This window comes from Nasonia vitripennis, chromosome 5 (assembly GCF_009193385.2).
Source record: "Nasonia vitripennis strain AsymCx chromosome 5, Nvit_psr_1.1, whole genome shotgun sequence".
NCBI classification, from domain to species: domain Eukaryota; kingdom Metazoa; phylum Arthropoda; class Insecta; order Hymenoptera; family Pteromalidae; genus Nasonia; species Nasonia vitripennis.
The window spans coordinates 19581570-19603704 of NC_045761.1; the positions used below are offsets into that span (position 1 = coordinate 19581570).

General features: G+C 35.6%; 2 protein-coding genes across 19 annotated transcripts in view; one reads left to right on the forward strand and one right to left on the reverse strand.

Annotated features, from left to right (window-relative positions):
* The window catches only part of LOC100123047 (phosphatidylinositol 4-phosphate 5-kinase type-1 alpha), a 33834-nt gene extending 15957 nt beyond the window's left edge, over nucleotides 1-17877 (forward strand). For 5 of the 17 annotated variants that reach the window (XM_008206455.4, XM_016986290.3, XM_016986291.3 and 2 more), the window contains 5 exons: nucleotides 827-1171; nucleotides 4179-4416; nucleotides 5020-5237; nucleotides 7021-7121; nucleotides 13644-15870. In XM_008206455.4, the coding sequence (XP_008204677.2) occupies nucleotides 827-1171; nucleotides 4179-4416; nucleotides 5020-5237; nucleotides 7021-7121; nucleotides 13644-13865 (1124 nt within the window). In that variant the 3' untranslated portion in view covers nucleotides 13866-15870. Of the gene's footprint in view, nucleotides 1-826; nucleotides 1172-4178; nucleotides 4417-5019; nucleotides 6866-7020; nucleotides 7122-7368; nucleotides 7440-7962; nucleotides 8041-8630; nucleotides 12716-13643; nucleotides 15871-15920 lie in introns of those variants that run through there. The other 12 variants (XM_032600596.1, XM_032600598.1, XR_001729267.3 and 9 more) reach the window with 11 other exon arrangements.
* A 193-nt stretch (nucleotides 17878-18070) lies between these two features.
* LOC100123068 (ubiquitin-like with PHD and ring finger domains-like) lies at nucleotides 18071-22103 on the reverse strand. Of its 2 annotated transcripts, none has more exons than XM_031931425.2 (10): nucleotides 21916-22103; nucleotides 21679-21836; nucleotides 21379-21509; nucleotides 20709-21304; nucleotides 20281-20629; nucleotides 20049-20210; nucleotides 19810-19963; nucleotides 19561-19747; nucleotides 19062-19472; nucleotides 18071-18966 (listed from the first exon to the last, which is right to left on the reverse strand). In XM_031931425.2, exons 3-10 carry the CDS (start codon nucleotides 21460-21462, stop codon nucleotides 18744-18746), a joined length of 2166 nt encoding a protein of 721 aa, XP_031787285.1. In that variant the 5' UTR covers nucleotides 21463-21509; nucleotides 21679-21836; nucleotides 21916-22103; the 3' UTR covers nucleotides 18071-18743. The 2 variants fall into 2 exon arrangements, with proteins under 2 accessions (XP_031787285.1, XP_031787286.1); XM_031931426.2 differs by having other exon boundaries at nucleotides 20709-21248; nucleotides 21916-22074.
* Between the last annotated feature and the right edge of the window lie 32 nt (nucleotides 22104-22135).

Consider the following 22135-nt stretch of genomic DNA (forward strand, 5'->3'; position numbering starts at 1 on the left):
TAGTAAAACAAAAGACTAATATATTGTAAAAAATTGCAATTTTCGCAAAATGTCCACCGAGCACTACCTTGCATGTTGTGTCACATTTTCGATCATCATTAATATTTCTCTTAAAAAATTCCATAACATCAAGCAGCCCATTGTCTCCTTTCATAACATGTACACTGATAAGCAAAATTTATCGAAAATCCAAGTCTTGTAATAAAAAGAGTGAAGATAATTTACAACAATACTTGGAATAAAAGTTTTTGATTTTTTTGTCTCTTGCTACAGATTTTATTACAAAAAATTAACGTTTTCAAATCATGCATGACTTTATTACACAGAAAACGACAATTAATGCTAAAATTTCAAATACTAAAAATCATCAACTGAAAAGTTTATACCTCGCCAACAAGCAAGCTTTGCTCTCAAACATTCGTTCACCATTTTTAACTTTTTCATAACGCTATCACTCGTTCATTCCACGCACTCCAATCATTTTTGGTTTCGACATCAAAACGAAATCCCTGAAAAAATATCGAAATATCCCTGCGAAACCGCGCTACTTCCACAATTTGATTGAAAGGGAATTGACACAATTTTTGCTCCCGGGAGAGAATGTACCCGATCGATACCAGGCCATACGCGCAAAACAATCCGTGTAGTCGCGCCGTATAACACACCCACACAGAGCAACACTTGAATTTTCAATAAAACGCCTATCAGTGTACACCGACATCAGTCCGACCCCGAGCAGCAACAAAAAAAAATTAGAAAAAACAAACGAACGTCGAGAGAGCACTGCTCTGACCAAGCTCTGTCTCTGTGATTGTCCGCCACGCAGTGAGTCCCGTCGAGGTGCCGGCGACGAGCAGCGGCGGCGTCATCAGCACGGGCTCGATCCCGATCGCCACCTCGACGCCGGTGAGCGCACCCGCGGGTCCGGTGAGCCCGCCGCCACTACAGAGTCAGCCGTCGGAGCCGGCCGGCACCACCAGCACCAGCCTCGCCGCCAGCAAGCCGAGCGTCCAGTATCCGGCTGTCCTCAAGGGCAGCAGCGGCGTCCGGAGCACGGCTGCGTCGCCGCCGAACCCGAACCTCGTGCCATCGGGCAAGGTGCCGCCCCCGGTGCCGCCGCGCGGCAGCATCTCCGCCAGGGGCAAGTCCTCCGACTCCTCGTCCCCCCGAGGTGATGCTCCTCTCCGCGATGATTACCACCTCTCACTGCATGTATCCCGTTCGCATGCCGCGACCCCCGCGTTCCGTCCGCCGAGGCCAGCCGCGCCGCCCGACTTCCTCCGCGGGCTCGTCATCCCCGAGGAGACGCTCCAGCGCACCCACCGCAGGAGCAACGAGTACGTGCCGCCACCGCCGCCGCCACCGCTGCTCTTCGAGGACCCCGACGAGTTCGTCAGCGTCGAGCGCGTCGACAACTCCTACGTCATCCGCACGAGTCCCTACCCCTTCCGCCCGGAGCGCGGCCGACGAGGCCGGAGCAGCTCGACGGGGGGCGACAGCTCGGACCTGAGGCCGCCCTCGTCTGTGCTCAGAACGCCGAGGAGCTCGCAGGACGGCTACACGCCCTCGATCAACATGCCCAAGTTCACGTACTTCATCAACCCGGCCGGCAACCCCGAGCTCATGAACTGGAAGATGTCGCGCAAGGACAAGAAGCACTCGGAGACCTACTCCGAGCGGATGCGACGGCTGGAGGAGGAGCGCGAACGCGGCCCGCTACCGGAGCTCCTGGTCACCGACGCGACGACGAGCGGCAGCATCAGGACCGGCAGTGCGGTGCTGCACAGGATCCGCGTCCGCTACAACCGACGGCGCAAACTCAGGCCCACTGCACAGCTGCCCTCGCTCAAAAGCCGGCTGCTGGAGAGGACCGCGTGGCTCAGGCGGAGGAGAGCGTCTCCGCCGTCGGTCGATCAGAACCAGAACGTGGAGGAAGCTTCCGGGGGAGAAATCGCTCGGACCTTCCTGGGACGAGCTTACCCCGAGTGGGCCAAGTTCAAGAGCCTCGAGGGCGCGAGGCCGAACGTCAGGCGCTCGAGGAAGGAGTCGCTCGGGGCCGAGCTCACGGACGAGCAGTACAGACGATATCTCGAAGAGCAGGCGGATAAGAGCGGCCGGAAAGCTCGACGGAATTCCTCCTTCTTGCATGGCTACGCGGGCAGCAAGTGATGCGATGACTCTCTATCTCTGTCTGCCATAACGACGACCCGAATTTCTCTTCCTTTTCTCGCGAGTCTGCTACGCATTTTCACGACAACGCATATACTATTATCAGCTTTTCCGGAGTACGATTTTGTTTTGGCTTGCGAACTTTTGATTTTTTTTTTTTGTTCTTTCATTTCTTATTGTTTTAGTCCTTTTCTTTGTTCGACTCTGTCTCGAAGGTGTTCAATGTCATATCGCAAAGTGTCGTTTTTGAATGTCGACGTTTAGATATTATACTTCTACGCATATCACATTCTGTGTGTCTTGAATTATCGCTGAAGCAAGTTTTAGTTATAATCGAGCCTGGCGAGTATAATATAGCGCAGCATTTTTAGATGGAGATTTTGTTAAAATTATATGTCGTTACACGAGGAGGAAGATTTTTACTCTTGTTGGTGTATTGTGGCTTGTTCCAGAGTCTATAGTTGAGTTTGTATACGCACGTGGATACGAGTATGCGATGTGTCGAAAGAAAAACTGTATCCAATATGTACGAGCGTACAAATATATGAAAATTTTTATCTACTGCAATATTCGATCTTTTTCGTTTTTTTTTACATATTATACGTAGCAAATTTTTAACGATTCGTAAACTTCGCTAGAACAAGTTCCTAAACGAAACACGATCTACTCCTCGCTTTGCTAGTTTGCTGTGCCGGCTTGTATACTTGCGCTAATTGTACATCTCTTACAGAGCAGGCCTGTTGAGTTTGAGTTTATTTCGATTTTTTTTTGTTGGTTTGATTTATTTGGGCGACGATTTATTCATGTGTGTGGGTTGATTTTATAGTATACTCGATACGACCAGTCGAATTGAAGAGCTGATTTGAAATGCGTTGATCGCGGTACTATAGACACGTTGTGTATCCCTCTCTTAGATGTTTTTTTTTGTAAATACGAATATGTAACTCGAGATAGTGTAATCTGAATAATCACACCGAGCTCTTCAATTATTTTTCCAGGCGCAAAGTAACCCATTTTCAATCACCGATGTCTGTTAATAACATAATTCAACGTTGATTTTCTTTTCAGGTAACCCTCCTATAAAATTCAAACTCTTTTTAGAGCATGTGATTATAATATTTAATCATTGCAGTAGGCAATATATATTTTTTACGATTTTTACATATTATATGATTTTTTTTTTCCTAAACGTATGTATGAATATTCTTACCACGATGTTGAATGGATACGTGTACAAAGCCGTCGGTCAAAAAGGGTAATCCGAACGTTTTGTACATACTGACCGGCTCGTTGAAACGAAAGGGGTCGCAGTCGTTTCGAGTATTTTACGATTCATGCGGATGATTACGCTTTTTGACGCGGATGGAGGAGAGTAGGTAGATTTTCCATGATCGTTTTTCTTTTACTTCATATTTTCACATACCTCTTACTGTACATATAAATTTGTATATTTATGTATTATATACATGTACACATTGCATCAAATCATGACAATACAAGGTATAGTGATTACAAAGTGGACTTGCTCGAGGTCATGCTTAGGTGCAGGCCTCCTTTAAATATAGCGATCGTAGGCTGTATACTCCTGATTGAAAATGGGTGAATTCGCGCACTTGGTCGATGTTTTGCCCCTCTTCTTGAATGTCTTTCTTCTATCTCTGTCTCTCTATCTCTTATCACTTCCTCTCTCTCTTTCTCTCTCTCTCTCTCTCTCTCTCTCTCTCTCTCTTTCTCTCTCTCTCTCTCTCTCTCTCTCTCTCTCTCTCTCTCTCTCTCTCTTCTCAGTCCTTCTCTGACATGACGCTGCATCAGCCTGTTTTTCTCATTGTTTGGCTTGACTTGTCCCTCGACCGTCTAGTTTATAGGATACTTATAAAACAACCATACAAATAGCATAATATAACGAGAGTGAAAAGAAAAGAGAAAGATAAGAGAGCTAAAGAAAAGAGAGAGAGAGAGAGCAAGAGGGAAAGTATCGATGCTAATGGTAGACTGCGCTTTCTCCGTAGGTGGCACCCTTCCTTCCACCTGCTCCACCCCGCCCCCGCCCTTTGACGACGCGGTGCGCTCGAACGACCAGACTCTAGCCTCCGGCGGCCATCATCCGCATCACCACCATCATCATCAGCAGCAGCAAGGGAGCACGAGCCCGTCGATACTGACGAGCAGCCTTGCCGGCTCGCATGTCGGCCGAAACAAGGTCGTGCACCACGTCACCCTCGCCAAGACCTACCACGACACCGTCAGGTATGTAGCTGCTGTATATGCATGCATACGTGCACTGCAGCAGCGGGGGCAGTCGTCGAGCGGCTTCTAATTGACTATTCGATTATAACCGCCGCTGCCGCTGCTGCTGCTGCAGACGCTCTTATCGATCAGCACTCTGCGATTGTGTGTGTGTGTGTGGGTGTGGGTGTGCTACCTAAACTATTTACCTACGGCCGCGGCCGAAACGAGCCTGATTTGAGCACGTGATTTATCCGAGGTTGATTGAAAATTCGAGTTTTAATTGAAATTCAAGCTTTCACGATCTTTGCTGCTTCAGAGGTGAATGCTTGGTCTTGCTGACAGAGATAATTTCTTCTGCATAAATTGAGTTTAATCAGACTGCAGGAGATTAACTGAATTTTTATTCTTCATCGGACGAGCTTATCAACTCGTTCAAAGAACGCTTGTCTCGGGCATTTCAATGCGTCAATCTCGCATAAATTTGAATCGAAATGCAACGAGAGTGCAGTAGAATCTCTTGTCCTATAATAGGAATAAAGATTTAAATTGGAGCAACCATCTCTAATAATGAAAATTTATGCACTCACATACTAATCCTAACATCTTCTTTCGTGTCTGCAGCATATCGGACGTGCACTTGGAGAGCAGCTGTAGCGGCGGCAGCAACGACGGCCGACCGACAAAGTCATCGCTGAGCGTCGAGAGCGGCGGCAGCAGCAGTCGCGGCGGTGGCGGTAGCCACATCTGGACACCGCCCGCTGGTAGTGCCGAGGGCTCGACGCCTACCTGGACCGAGGGCACGCCCTCCTTCACCGAGAGCTCCAGTAGCGGCGACATGGGTAAGTGCCTCTACGCGCTTCACATTTACTACACCACCACCTGAAGACACCTTGTCGTTCAACTGAGATTCTGACACCTATATGCCTTCGATACATATTTATGCACAAATCGTGAGAGTTGTTCAGTCACGTGTTCTCCAGTGCGTCCTTCTTTTTTGGATTTGATCTGTGTACTGTGTATCAGTGCTCAATTATAGATGATAAGTGTCTCAGAAATGATGTATCGATACCTGCGTTAGCGAATTGTTTAGATAGAAGGAAAACGTTACTCGGTGCATAGGTACTGTTCGATTGAAAGTTAGGAATAGATTTAGATATTTGACCTGTAGTAACGTTTTCTTTTGACCAATATATAAACGACTGTAGAGAATCAGTAAAGTGCCTCGATTTAATCCTCGTTACATGTATGTGTTTGTAGATTATTATATTGTACACAAGACTATACCGAGTATGTAAGTATTGCGAAGAGATAATTTCAGCGGATGGTTTAGTTGTCTTTATTATAAACGACGTTTTGTATAACTATTTTCTTTAGACAGTAGGTATACACAAAATATTTTTGATTGTTTAATGAACAATGATGTGGTGCTAGAGACTTATGTGATGCAGTAATGAACAATTTTTTGAAACTTAATAAGCCAGCGGACAATTGCGAGTATTTTAATGATGTGTATACTATTCGTAGTAAATAATTAGCTTACAACTGAAACTAATAAGTGCAAAAGGCTGAATATTATCTCGTAGTCCTGTTCCACAGCGAAACGTCATGTCAAAAAAAAGCGTGCTTGTCAGTTCCAGCGATGTTAAAATCGCCAATAAAGCAACAATGCGCATATTAAAAAAAGCCTTTAACTCTACTCACTCTTCTTACTAAAGCTATGACAAGTTGCATATATAGGATCTCGGCGAGCTTTGAGATAAGTTCCGCCTTCTTTCTCTTTATTACTATACATTTTTCTCTTTTCTCTCATGACAATCCGTATGTTACTCGCACATACCATTCATTCTCTTTATATTATATATACCTAAAGTCTTATATACCACGCTTCATTTCACATGTACAGGCACGCGTAGAGCGCATTTTTTACCCTCGCATTTTTTCGAGGAAAGAAAATGCTTCAAACTTTTTTTCTATAAAGAGGACTTACTTAATTATTATTTTTGTATATATACAACACTTTTATGTATTCAAATCTATATACTACAAGCCTGCATCTCGCGAAGCATCAAGCATGGGCTCTTCGTCAAATCTTTTTATACATGCGCTTCTTCGTCACTGCAGTGCAGCTTCAATTTTTCAAACTTTTTGCCTGTTTATACGTCTTTTATATACCGACTAACGATTGGTTTTCAATGTGTATATAAGACAGTTATAATGGAAGATTTTTTTAAGATTTAACCAGAAGATTTTGCAATAAGGTTTATTATTAACCCTCGCGTGTGCAACGCCCCGACTAAATTTTTATTGAAATTAAATTTTTCAGCGCAATAAGACTCGGCCAACGGCTAAGCTACTACGGCAACAGGTTTCTTTCTAATTTCCATTTTCAAACCTCACACTGAAAAAGATTCTCCTTCGAGCTCATGACTCGTCGTAAAAAAGAGGTCTTCTCAAAGTGTCACACTAGGTTAGAAAAAAAACTACAACACACACATGGACATTTGTAACAAAATTTCGAATGTCATTATTTTTTCTACACCACTTTTTTATTATACTTTCTGAAATACATCATCTGAATTATTTGCACGACGACTTGTTTCACAAATCTAACGAATTTTCCAGGTTGTCCGACGACGCCAGTTCGAGGGAGTCAGCGAGCGGAAAACGGAAGTCGAATAGCGGCATCGGTCGAGGAAGCTTTGGCTAGTCTCACTACGGAAATGGTAAGTTTCAAAAACCCTGGACTCTCTTAACGTAGCGCCAAGAGAAAAAATACTGCTCTCTGGGTTTTCCTCTTGTATCTTGTTTGGGTCCAGAACGTTTTTCGAGGAGTGGCTTTATAGACTCTTTTTTGCACCTTGTGTGAACCTTGTTTTTTCTTATCTGTATACTTGTCTCCCACACCGTCGGAGTCGCTCTTTGACAAAGACGCGCTCAGTTAATTGATGAAGCAAACCCGTGAATTTACAGTTTCTTTCTTTGTTTGGCTATTTTGGACATGGGAACGCTATGTGACAATGAAATACTTTCCACTGGGTCAACTTTGTGTGTGTCCGTATATAATCACCATAAAATCCTTACCGCTGAAGAAATTGTGTAACGTTACTAATGTTAATAATAGCAAGCAATTAAAAGGGTAAATTCTTAATCGAGTCTTTTGTAGACTCAGAAAAGTATCATCGAGTAAAAATACAACCTTTGCATCGGTTACAATTTTACGATTTTTCTAAATTCAACCCCATATTATTGTTATTTAAAGTTTATCATGGCTGTTTCTTTTATGTCATTTTGATCACTGTACATTCTGTCACACTTGTCGCATTTGAATCAATGTAGTTTAGTTCATAAATCATTTGTTAAGTGGTATTCATACATCAATCTTGACTAAATTTCTTTTTATTCTTAATTGTGTATAGAAGAAATATAATATACCACTTTTTATAAGTAATGAGTATCTTTGATATTTCCTTTCATTCGTAGGCTTTAATAATTGTCTTTTTTAGTTTTTTTGGGTAAATTTGTCGTATTCTTGCTTAAATTACAGAGATACTAACTTTTTTTCAGGCGATTTGGCGAGAACAGGTCAATAAAGACAATGAGCTCTGAAACCGTTAAATTGGAGTAATTTTAAGCTTTTTAAAGGTTGTAATTTTACCCTTTTTTATAGTTGTTGTGGAGCTTGTATACTTTAAACGTATGCTTGCTATTTTTATTTACGTTATACGAACATGTCGTCTTTCGTACACTCTTATTAGCGTTAGCACTGCTATTAAAGAATTTTGAAAAAATTTTGCTACACATGCCAGGGATAGAATTTTCTATACGTAAACTTATGTGATACACAAAATAACCTCTTTGTGTAAAAAGCCGCTTTACTAAATTAACAGAAGTCTTTTTCGTGCGTTCAATCATGTTAAATGCGTAACCTGCTACAAAATCTGCTACAATAGTTAGGAGTAAAGTTGGCTGGTGTAGGCTTTGCATGCCACAAAATTTCGCTAGACTTCTTCGAACAATATACGCGCATTAATCGATTGTACAGCTCACTTTATCCATAAAAAATTAAGTACACCAATACGACGAATCCGAAGTAGGAATTGCATTTTGTTTTGAAATTCGATGAACCGTAGAAATCGCAAAGAGGTAATTAAAATTTAGATTAGCGATAGGCAAAAAGTCAATGTAAAATGTCTCGTATACGATAGTCTGAAAAAGCTTGTTTTCCTGATCAGGAAATTCTACAGCGAGAATGAAGACACCTCGCCGTTGTCTACACACGGAGATTGTGATACGTCGTGCAACGGTAATCGTCTCGAGAGAAGAACGAAAACGAATCACGCTCGCACCGTATTGAAAGACACAGTAAAAGAGTGAACCGCTTCCCCGTCGAGTGTGCGATATTTCGCACGATTTTAATGAACAAAAAAAAAGAGTATTACGCGCGAGACTGGCACTACTTATAGTCTCGGAATGTTTGAGGGATCGTACCTAGTTGCATTGTATAATTTATTTATTTTTTTTTTAAGTTGAAGATAGTTGGGGACAATATGGGGAGCGAGAAAGAGCCACAGAACGAAGCTGTTTTCGTTACGCTAGTCTATAACTGTTGATGATTGTTGAAAGAATCGCATGATGCTTAAATTAAATTAAAAAGACACTCGCCGAGTCTTAGAATTAAATTCACATACTCTCAAATACGTTAAAATGTACATATATATTAGTAAACTGAAATGTTTAGTTGATTTTTTAAATGGTATGTAACGATTATTAATGTATACCGGTATGTATTGTTATCACTGTAAACAAAGATTTGTTTCATGCGAAATCAACGCGGAGTTGAATATTGTAAATACTGATGCACTTTGTTCGCTTCAAAAAAACTAAAGTTGCAAATGCTCGTGTTGCGCAGAAGTATACGAAATTTCTTTACGCCGTAGGACAAAATTCTTTTATACAAGAATTCTCATTTTTCACCTTTTCTAAGCAATTGTAATAACTCGGATCAGTGTCTTTTTAAGTTAAACATTGATCAAACTAAGATTTGATGAACGCGATTATACAAATATAATACAGTTAAAATTGAGGCCCGAAGATTTTTGGCCTACGCGCGGTCGACGCGCATACGCGTTGAAGACTTGCAATTTCATAGGCGAATCCGCTAGTTCAAATGGAAAATCAATATCGCGTATCTTCGGAGAAAGAGAGAGGTTCAAAAGGAGAACGCAGACCGCGACAAGAATCCGCTTCCTTTCCTTCGAGGGCATTTTATCTCAGTTTCTTATATAGCTATATTATACTTCTTTGCGACATTTTCCACGCGGCGAAATTGACGCTTTAAGCGAGGACGCACGTGTGAGCGCTAATACATAAATATACATACAAAAAATAAGACTTAGGAAATATTAAAGGAATTGCCAAGCGAAAATGCTTAAGTAGAGAACGTTGTTATTATTATATACATATTGCTTGCATTGAAAAATTTTTCGTCGCTCTATGCGAGGGATTAAGGAATATTAATAGAACATTTGGGATTGATGAAAATTTCCCGAAGCGGAGTTTGGGAATATTATTTACTTCTCTCGATGTCTTCAACATATTATACCAAACGTAAAGCACTTTTTTTGTTTTATATTTTTATACTTACAGTCAAAATTCGATCGTCCAAATTCGCTGATTATTTCTTCTAGAGGTTGAGAGAACTTATAGAAGACAACAAATTATTATTATTTAATAGCTGCAGGTGGGAGGGCTGATGTTTATCGGGAAAAAATATATAAAATAGACGGAATGTTTTTCGTGATTGTAGGGGAATTTTCTTCTATTTCAAATGCACTGCGAAAAAACATTTGTAAATACAAAATAGTCGATTTATAGAGACATGTGGTGATACTTAATCTCGATTTTATTACGAAATAATTGTGTAATTATTATAAATAACATATACATATATGTATAATCTGCAAGTATGTATAGTATACAACATATGTGTATAATGTGCATACATGTATGCAAATAATGCCTTAATCATTGCATTTTTCTTTTCAACAGTTATTGTGTTGATATAGACAAGTTACAGAATATGAAATATTTTCGCGTTGTGTATTACAAAAGAGAATAGCAACAAATGTTAAATCCAGATGCATTTTTATTCAAGTGCAATAATAAGTAACAGATTTTAACAGTAACAAAAGGAATGAAGAGCACTTATAATTTCTAAAACCAGACAAATAATAATCAAACTGAAACTTTTTGTTAATGATGCATTGTGAAATTACAGATTATGTCGTTTATTTATGCTGTGAGGAAATCCGATGTAATAAATCATCCTGTTGGAATATTCCAAGTACAAATTTGTATTGCTATAATATTATAAAATCATTTTGAAACTGACGAAAGTACAGGTTATCTCCGTAGAAATAGCAACAAATCCAGGGAGAAAAGTTATAAAACGAGGCCCTTATGAACAAATTTTATATTCATCAAGACTAAAAATAAAATTTACTTAGCGCGTAACTTTCCTATTTAGATGTTAAATAGTGATAACTGATTAATTTTTCCCCCCAAAGTTCGTTTCTAAGAATATTTATAAAATACTTTAGAAAATCTTTAAAAAAATGCTGCTCACAATTAAATTTGGACTGTAATAGGCACTAAAGGTATACTATACATACATACATAAAAATACGTGTATCTCTGTGTCTCGACTTAAGTCTCTATCTATTATTATGTAATTATTATACATACATATACGTATTTTAAAGCATATCCTTATGCAGTTGTATGCATACATGAGTTCGTGTATTATATATTGCGAGAGAACAAAGGTGAAACGTTAAGAAAAACGATTTAGAGAGCGGAAATTGTACTCGTAATATCGAAGTCTCAATCAGTCTTGCCTCTTTTTGAATTAACACTCAATGCAAGAAGATTATTTGTTCGAACATTCTTTTGAAGTACGCTTTTTTTAATTATACATGTTAAAGATGTGGCAATAAATAGATAATATAGTTACATAGTTTTAAGACAAATAATCAAGGATTCTTAGCTGCTTTACGTGTTAAAGCTCATTGAGTTAAGACTGATTCGATTCGAGATTGTGTATAGGACGGAAAAAATTAGAGATTTAAAAAATTACTGTAAACGTTTTGAAACCAAAATGTTGTTCAAATATAAATATTATTATCAGATGGTTGAAGCTTGTACGACTGACGGATATTGATATGCATCGGAACAATTAGAATCGTATTTTCTACAAGTAAATAAACATTTTATTTTATCCTTTACATTTTAATTTATACTCTGCAATAATTTCGAAAAGTCAAAATCACCATTTCATTTAAAAAATGAAATACAACGAAATCGATAACTCTTAGTACAGTGTTAATGAAAATTCATTTTACTTGCTATTAAAAGCATGTCATGCAAACAGTTGAGAGAAATAGTAGTTTAAAATATTAAAGTTTTCGTCAATTTATCAAACATACATCAGGCATCAAAAATAAAACGTTATACAAAAATCACAACCAGGAGCAAACTAAAACGAATTGCAAAACTATTAGGATAAAAATCCAAACTATATTAAATTTTGAAAAAATACCAAAGAAATAGCAAATTTATTCATATAATGGACATAGCAACTATGAAAAATTCGAATTTCTGTTTTACCTCATCGATTTTTTAAAGATATGAAGGTCTCAATATGACAAGGTTTACAAAATAATTGTACAAAGTATTAACCTTGAGTTAAAACATAATATTGAATAGCTTTGCTTAAATGACAATGGTATAGGAATATCTTTTACCATGCACATGTATATCTATGAATGTCTCGTTCTATCCACTTCAAAAACGCGTTGGAAACTTTTTTCATTTGCTTTATCGGAGTATCCGGTCATGTGCATTTATACAAAACATGGAAAAAATAGAACTACATGCTTTCGACATCGCTTTAATAAACATCCAAAAAACTTGGTTTCGCGATTTTAATCGGTTTTCTTATTTGCAAATCGGACATAACAAAATTAAATGTTAAAACAGAACCTATGCACGATATAAAAAAATTATGATGCAAATCTAGATTAGGGTACAGAAGGACAAATACTCAGGTCTCAAAGCCTAATAAAGTTTAAAACGCATTGTGTTATCTACAAATGTCATTTGTTTATAATAATTTGAACAAATTCTTGATATCTTAATGTTTCTTCTGGCTTAAAAATTGTAATATACTTGAACTTATTATGTCCATGCTCCAAGATTCAGCATAAAAACCGCTAGAAGTGTTGTTATTAAAAAAATAAAAAAGATAAGAAAATATCAATTTATTTATAAAATCATTTCTAAAGCCGCATGACAATGCCCCTATTAATATGTTTGTTTTTACATCGGTATTTAAGGTAATTTCATCAGTGAAAACCGGATAATGTGATCACACATAAACTCTTATGATCCAATTAACTACATCATTCAGATTTTATTTATTTATTTAAATAAATAAATAAATAAATTCAGATTATTAACATATACGACCGTAACAAAAACTAATGAGTCAGAGATAGCGCGGCATTTTAATTTCAGTTTTAGAAACATTGTTCTAATAAGGAAACTGATTATGCTACCTTAAAACGTTACTTCTATTCAATGATTTTTTTACCGTATCAGTTCCTTAATCAGCCATTTTCTCGAAAAATTTAAATTTATTTTTATTTTCGCATTTTATTGGTGTAACAACAAATCTAAGCTCTTCAAATATATCGCTCAATGTCCAGATCATGTTATTGACTTGCTTTGGTGCCGGAATGTGTTTCCTTGGTTAGCCATAGGTCTTAGATACTGTAGTTGGCTTTTATTCTTTTACTAAATTCACCACAGCCATTATGACAAAAATGATGTGCGTGACTTGTTGTCCCTTGCTTCCACTACAGCTTCAAATAACCAAAAAAATGTGTCTAAAGAAAAGTAGTCATTTAGAATCTATTAGTATTATTTGTTTATTTTTACCATTGGAGGACAAACGAACTTTTTATTTTTTTTTTCACCATTGTGTTATATTTTTGTTCATATGTTAAACATTCTTTTCTCGCAACGAGTTTAATTTTGATGAGCTTTTCGAAGAATTTTGTTTGTCCTCGCAAATTGACGCCTAAAGCCTAAAGCGACAGGTATCCGATTAAAAAAAAAAATACTGCGCGCACCTCCCCTCAGCTGCAAAGTAACTATTTAACACAAAAAATACTGGCAAAATCCAGAAACGAGGGAGCTTGGGCTTTGGTCGGCTGAATAGCATCCGGAGCTCGTTGATGCGAGCGACACTGAAAAGAAGCAGCTTCAACGGTGCAGCCAACAGCGGGGGTGGTAACGACGGTGGTAACAGCGGCACCAGCAACTCGACGACGACGATAACAAGACAGGTGGCCGTCGTGACGGCCGTGCAATATGCTCTGAGCTCGCCAAGCAGGGCAGCACCTTGACCATTGATCTGCGCACGTGTATTGTGTGTGAATGTATGCATTGGCGACGATCTGTATCTCGGCCGCCTCAGGAAAGTCTAATTTTCGGCGCCGACGACGTCGAGTGTAGGAGGGGGACTTTCTTTTTTTCGCGCGCCAGAAACAAGGACAGCCCGAGGCCCTGAATGTGTATTATAGATGTGAGAAGCCCGAAATCGATATCGCCCTCAGCTGTTATCAGACTACGCCTACACGTGTACACCAATCGTTCCGCGTGAAATTTTCGGTTCACAGCTCCGAAAAATAGGTATCCACTTTTTGTTGTTGAGGATGAAAAATTAAAAATTGAGTTGGCTTCTTTCGTTCTTACATAGCTGTTGCATTTTGTTTTTCATAAATTCCAGTTTGATGTGGAATTGTTCATGTATACAGACATATAGGTGCAATTCGAACGCAATACACATATACATTTATACTTACTCGTGTACACTTGAAAAGGCTCAGGGTTTCTGTGCGCCTACTTCACTCGCTCGGGAATTAGGAGTTTTGCGCAGACAAAGGAGACTAGTACCGAATGCACACTTTTTCAAGTGCGACTTTCGGAATTTTTCCGTACTCAAATGTTGTATAGGCCTTTCTTATCTTTTAATAACTTTTTTATGTATTTCTTTGTTATATTCGAATCTTTGGATAATTTTTAAAACTTACTTCTTAAATGTATGAACTATACGGTACATTTCTTATATGCTAGTTTTAGTCAACGTTCTTATACTTTTAATTTTTTAGAGTTTTTATGAATATTAGTGATGATAATAAGATTTTATACTCGAAGAAAATAAGAATTTTAAGGAACCGTCAGAATTTAGTAAAATGTCATAACATTTAGTATAATCCGTAAAAATGTTGTTACAATCAAGTGCAATATATAATGCTTTTATGAAATTCCAATATTTTATACATCAATTAAACGGCCACTAAATCATCGTTACTGTGAGAACTTATGAATTATAGTCTTAACTTTTAACTGATTATTCTAACTATCAAGATGTCGTTATTTTCTTCTTAATTTTTTTTTCAATATTGTATTAAAGTTCAACTTTATAAAGTAAGTAAAGCTTGTATTAGCTATCGTATATGCTAATAATTTCGATTCAGCATTGTTCATGTCATATATAATTTATTAAACACGGCCTAATACTGTTGTACTCAAATAAACATATATTGTTATTATCATGTACCCTTATAATTATCATTATTGCAATATTTTTTTAATTGATTATATCCATTAACGTATATTATATTACGTACTTACACATTTACGCTCGGTAGGCATTTGCTTGTATAATTTTATACAGTTCATTCATAATACGTTATGTCAAAATCGTTAACTACTTTCGCATATATTTGGTAAATGAGTTTATTACAGTCATTATACTAATTTTAATAAACATAGGCAAACGCTAATGATATTCTCAAGTTTGTCAGCCAGGTAACAGTTTCTCTTTAGTTCTAACTTATATTCATTATTGACTTAGATACAAACAATTTAATTAAGAACATCCACTTAACAATATTAATTAGGCCAACCATATTTTAATCTATGCACCATTAAAAATATGATGCTTATCAACATCGGAGTTATATTCAACACAATACAAGTAAATGGACTATTGTAAATTTTGAATTTGACTCTGCTTATATGTATATAACTGTGTATATAATCTGTACATAGCTTTTTTTTTCGAACATATATTTTGGCCAGTGTGTAAATTGGTTCTCATATCACGCTTTGAAAGGCATACTGTATACGGCATTATTTTATTAATTGAAGCAACATTGTTGGCATATTTATTTTAAAATAAATTATAATAAATATTTATAAACAATGAAATTCATTTTATTTCACTTTTTCATTATAGACTTATTACAAACGCAAAATTTTTCCTTCTATCATTTTACAAAACTTTTAACAATTTCTTGTGTTTATACATGTACCATCTACACGTTTGGCTTATTTTATTTTTTATTTATTTACAAAAATTCTTATCCTCCTTTTTTTATTTCCACCCTTTTCAGACCCACCTCTGAACGCAACTCATTTGGGAGAGACAGGCTGTTTTGCTTTAAAATGAAATAGCAACAGATCATCGTCGCGAATGTGGTCCAGGCGATGCGAGCGAACTTATTCTACTTGTAAAGCAGATGGTAATGTCGCTTGTACATTACGTTAAACGTTATCCTACGCGAAAATTAAGCGTAAAAAGAAACGATAGATAGGAGTCAAATAATGAAACTGGAAGCTGAGGTACGTTAAAAAGCTTTAGATACGTATATAACGATATGTAGCTTTGTAATTATGCGTGTAAATTAATTTATTGCTTAGACGAGAAATACGTACAGTCAGACTTTCTAGGTATACACAATGTGAATGACGATCTAATACGCTTCGATAAAATTTGGTGATTTTATAACGATGCATATTTGTTATCATTTTACCGCGAATCGTTACCGTGTGTAAATTCTTTCAATTAACTCACATATAGTCACCGAAATATTCGAGGCGTTTGGCAATATCGATAATTTAAAAATGCGCAATACACACATGACTTCTAAGAAGTTAATTTGTGCTCCAGAAATTCAAGTACACTTAGAGTATGCATATGATGATATTACACTGACGGATTTTGCGATTGTAATAATATACCCTTAAGGCATTTGACGAGTGCTTAACTTTGATATTAAATGAACTGTGAATAAAAAATAATGATATTAGAGAAATCTCCCACACTTTTGTGCTGTATTGTATAAATTTTGTGTTATTTATTGCAAACAAAAATCGGAGTTAAAAGCATAACGAAGCCGCAGACTCACAAGTCGATATTTTTAACTCAAGTGTTCATTATTATTTTTTTCAATACTAAAACATGCATTTTTTCAATGAAAATATTGTAAACGCTTCTTGTGATACACGTTTTTATATGAATTCAGATATAACTAGTTTAAGTAGCATGCCAAGTACCTGATGACAATATGTGCAATATGTTTTGTCTTGATTTGTTTTATAAGAAAAGTTTAATGTCAAAATGCAGCAATATATAACTTATCCGTACCTTTTTCTGTTTACGAGTATATATATCCCTTGGATAACAAAAAAAAAAAGATAAAGAAGCAGTCATTATATCACGAGAAGTTTTTCTTATTTCTGCATGTGGGCTTGTTAATTTACAGTTAAATTTAGTCAGAGTTATACATCATTTCATAATGACTGTAGAACGTATAACAATACAAATATAATTTGATATTATTTATGCAAGTCAGAAAAAATATATTAGTTAAAAGTTAAGATCGTATGATGAGAAACAAAAAAATCTGCAAAACATGCAGTAGTTACGAAATATTATTGTATTAAGTCGAATAGTTATTTAGATAGGTATTAAATAATTTGAGCTTTTCTCATCTCTACTGGCTAGAGCTGTAGAAAAAGGATATGTCAATCACATATAGAGTAAAACTGGCTCGTGTGTACATACAAGCGTTGCGAACTATAACTGAATTTTTAGGGACAATTATAAATTTAATGACATGACGATTTTGTTAGCTTTACTTAAAATTTTTTTTGTCATGACTGACACGCCTTTCAATGAAAACAAAGTTCACAAGGTGTACCAAAAATCGCTTGAGAAAGAATTTGTAAATAAGTAATGGTACCATTGCTGTCTATGTAGATGTTAATTGGTTCAAACCAGGAGTTGTCCTAAGCGATAATAAATAAGTCTCGTACTCTCGGGTGCTTAAACGTCAATTTTAAGCACAAATGAAGATCAATTATGTTGACTCTTACACTACTTTCTATACATATACAATGTACTTCTGACCATTAACGTGCGTGCATAATGTTATAGAAGATTTTTATCAAGAAACATATACATATGCGTTTAGTATAAAAAAATCGATACTTCATAACAATGTATAAAATGTATTACATGTTATGGACTATAAATAAATTATTGTTTTGTTCTATATTTATTAAAAACGACTCTACTTTTTCGTATTTTTATACACTTTCCTTTTCCTCCATATGATCAAAGATGGCTATAAAAAAAGGTTTGTAGCAATATTGTTGTAAAAATAAAACTGTTTTATTGTTATATAGGAACTCTATCGTATAAGATCTTATAATATACAATTTTTTAACCACTTACGTGACATAAATTGAAAATCATGTATATATTAATATCAACTTTATTAAAATGTAAAATAAGTATACATTTATTACAATGCTTTTTAAGGTAACAATGTTTATATTCTTTGAATAAATATTTCCCAATTTTTTAATTATCGTAATTCTTGTCTTTTTTTGTTTATAAATTCTTATTTATAGTATCACTATTCCATCTCAACATTTAATATATTTAATATATATATATATATATATATATATATATATATATATATATATATATATATATATGTGTGTGTGTGTGTGTGTGTGTGTGTATATATTTGCACAGCAATATAGACTGTTACAACTTTTTGAATTCAGTAACCATGAATGAGATAGTTGAACAATTGTTAACTACATTTATTATAGTTGAATTTCTTATACTTTGCATTAAAGAAATGTAAGTAAACCGTTATAAAATGATAAATATTAAAATATTCTTCAATAATAATAAACTGATTGTCTACATCTGTATATATTCAAACAAAACTTTGACTTTTAGAAATAGTTAAGGCATTTCTAATCCTAAATAAATTATCAAAATTATTTGTAAATTTTCATTAAATGCACCATCATATTACTCTAGTAATAAATGTGCTATTAACAAAACTTTAGTAACAAGTTGATATCTACAGTGCTTATAAAACAAACCTTTAAAATAATTATAAAATTTTTCATTATTTTCTTCCTCTTTCATACCCAGGAAAGAGCAATATTAAAATCATTGCAAGATCTTTATTAATGGGAAGCTTAAGATTTTTTTTAAGTTTGAAACGACATGTTGGACAACAATTTACGCCTGCCACAAAACTCTTTTTGAGGCAGCTCTGACAAATATTATGTGCACAAGGTGTAGTCACGGGTTTAAAAACTAAATCGTGGCAACAAACACATTGCAAACTGAAACAATAAATAAATATAAATGTATTTTTAATTCAACTGTTATGGTATTATTCACTGTCATATGCAGAAAATTCACACTGTATGTCACTTACGATTTAGAAACTTGATTTTGGAAGCAAGCTTTTCCACTAGCTAAGTAAGACTTGCATGCTTGCCATAGTTTAGCATTCACAACGTCCTTATCAATCAACTCTGATACATTACTATCAAGGTGATATGGCTCGACTTTTTGTTTTTTCTTTGGTTGCGTATCTTTCACTTCATTGGCATTGTTTCTTATGCTCAGTTTCTTTTCTGGTTTTTCGATCTTTTTTTCGAGATTTTTTTTCTCATAACCATCAGGATATCGCATTTTCAAACCAAGTTCGGCTATTCTTCTTTTACCTTCTGGCGTCCATGGAGGAGGTAATGGGTCATCTCTGCGCAAAAGATATCTCCATAGCCTAAAACCATCTTCATCATATTCAGGATAATACTTTACAACTTTGTAAAGACCGTCATATCTACAATATAAGATGTATTCTTTTATTAAATAGTTTATTTCACATATCAGTCCTTATATTACATATTAAAGTTAAAAAATGATTGTACCTATTGCCTTCGCTTGGTGCATATTTGCTGTATTTAGATAATTTATAACTTCTTACTACTCTCACTGGTATACCAGCTCGCCAATCAGTTGCCACAGCTCCTTCTTGATCATTAAATTTTGCTCTACAATTCAGAGCCAAGGCTTTATTTGCACGTGTTAAAGTTTGATGTGAATTTTGTTTATTACCTACAAAAATATCCATTATAATTGCAGTTTGTAACCACACATATATAAGCACAAAAAATTACCTAATACATCTCTTCCACCAGAACCTGTGTAAATAAATTCAATTCCATTATCTATATCTCCATATCCACCAGAGAGTATTATGGAATAAGCACAATCACTTTCCCTGCCATGAATCCCAGCTATTGGAGGCATGTGCACTCGATCTTCAGCCAACTTAAGGAAGTTAATTCGATTATATATTTTAAAAATTTAAGGAAACAATTTTAATCCAAATGTTATCAAAAAAGTATCATAATACTTTAACTCTATTCCACCAGGTTGTGCCAACTTCTATACCAGGTATTGGTCCTCTGTGATCTTTACGAACAGTTGGGTAACGTTTCTCTTTTTTTACATACATTATTTTATAACTTTTTTTATAACCATTTTTTTTCTGTCTTTTTTTTATTTTTTCTCCCATCTGTATGAATAATAAAAATTTTTAAATATTTTTTCAATTAACACCGTATAATGTTAAACACTGTATATACCTTTATAATTTCTGTATCATCGGTTTTACATCTTGGACAATACCAATCTTCTTCAGGCACTTTAGGAAGAGCAGGAGTTAAACAGCCTATGTGATATTCATCTTCGCATTCATCACAGAGTATAATTTGATCTGGATTGTCTTTGCCTCCACAAACTTTACAGCCACATTCTTTGCATTTTACATCTAATTTATCAAAACATTTTGAACATTCTGGAGCTACAATTCTCCTAATATTACTAATAAAATTAGAATCATTTTCATTTCTATCTTTCAATGGCTTTGGTTTTTCTATTGCATAAACTTCACTATTGAAGATTACAGTACGATATATTTGTGATTGCGCATTGCTGTAAAATAAAAAATTTCATTATCACCAAAATATTATTTGCAAGGGAAAGATTTGAAATAAAAAAAAAGGTAACATACTTTCCTAAAAATAAAGTACCAAAAAAAGCACGGTTCTTTTTTGCAGCAGAAATTCTTTTAATTTCAAAATCATACCAATGACCCACCTGGCTTGCATCATCTAAGTTGTGGTTGATCATTACTTTTTGACCAACCACTAAATCATTTTCTGGTATTATACGACAAGCTCTTGGTCGAATTGAATCCTCATCAACTTGAAAGGGCTGTGCATAATCTACCAGGTCCCATTTGACAAAATAAACTAATTTCTTATTTTTGTAACATATTCTTGTGATTGTTGCTTCAAACCATGCACCATACTTTAAATCAACACAATCAACAGCATCTCCAACAGCGTAACAATCGCTTACAGCATCTTCTACAATTTCCATTTCTTTCTCTTTCTTCTCTTCATAATTAACATCATTTTTGTTTTTATCTACTTTTGGCGATTCCAAATTTTCTGTTACCATCTTATCAGACTTGACCATAAATTGTATCACATCATTTTTCCTTATATTGTAATCATACAGAGTATTTTCATCTTCTAAATGTTTCCCACTAAAATAAAGTCTTTGTAATTCTGAATTTATTGCTAGTTGTTTCTCAATTTCTTTCTAGTATATAAATTGAAAACAAAAAATAATACATCTGCATTCAAAATATATTGTAGCAATTTCTATAATAATACCTTAAGCTTTGCTATCGTTGCTGACTTGACAATTGAAATTTCAAGTTCTTCAAAATTATTACAATTTCTTATTTTTATATACATTTTTATGTGAATGTACTTTAAATCAGGTATGCGTATAGCACTATGATCTGAAAAATTAAATATCATGAGAATAGAGTCATCTTTCAAAGTATCTCTGTATTTAAAGTTAGAACTTATTATCACAGAAATAAAACATTGGGTTTTTAATAGGTTATAATGGTATGTTTATAACTTTGTACAGCAGACAAATCTTTTTGCATGCAAATAAACAATTACCTATATTAAATATTCTCTTTAGCGACTAACTAATAACAAACTATCCCTTTGTTTATCAACAAATCCTCGTTATCACGTGCCATCGTCATCACTGCAAGCCATGATAAAAAGCATCAAAACAAGCAATGACACCCGCTAAGTTTCTCAATCAGGTACATCTGTAAATTTAGTTATTTCAGAAATTAATGAACGAAATCATCTTTACATTTTAAAAAACTATGAAAATATGCGCTTTACTTGGTGATGTTTTCTCTCTATTCCATCGCTTTTCTTTCAGCTGTCGCGCAAGCTCAGCACTTGATTGACTATACATAGGCAACAATTGACACATACGATACGGTGTATATATATATGTATATTAATTGTACATGCGATTTCACAGAAAGAGCTAAAAATAGACTGCGGTTTGCACTTTGCTCGCGCGCGTGCTGATCGTGGCGCGCGCATCGGCGCATGT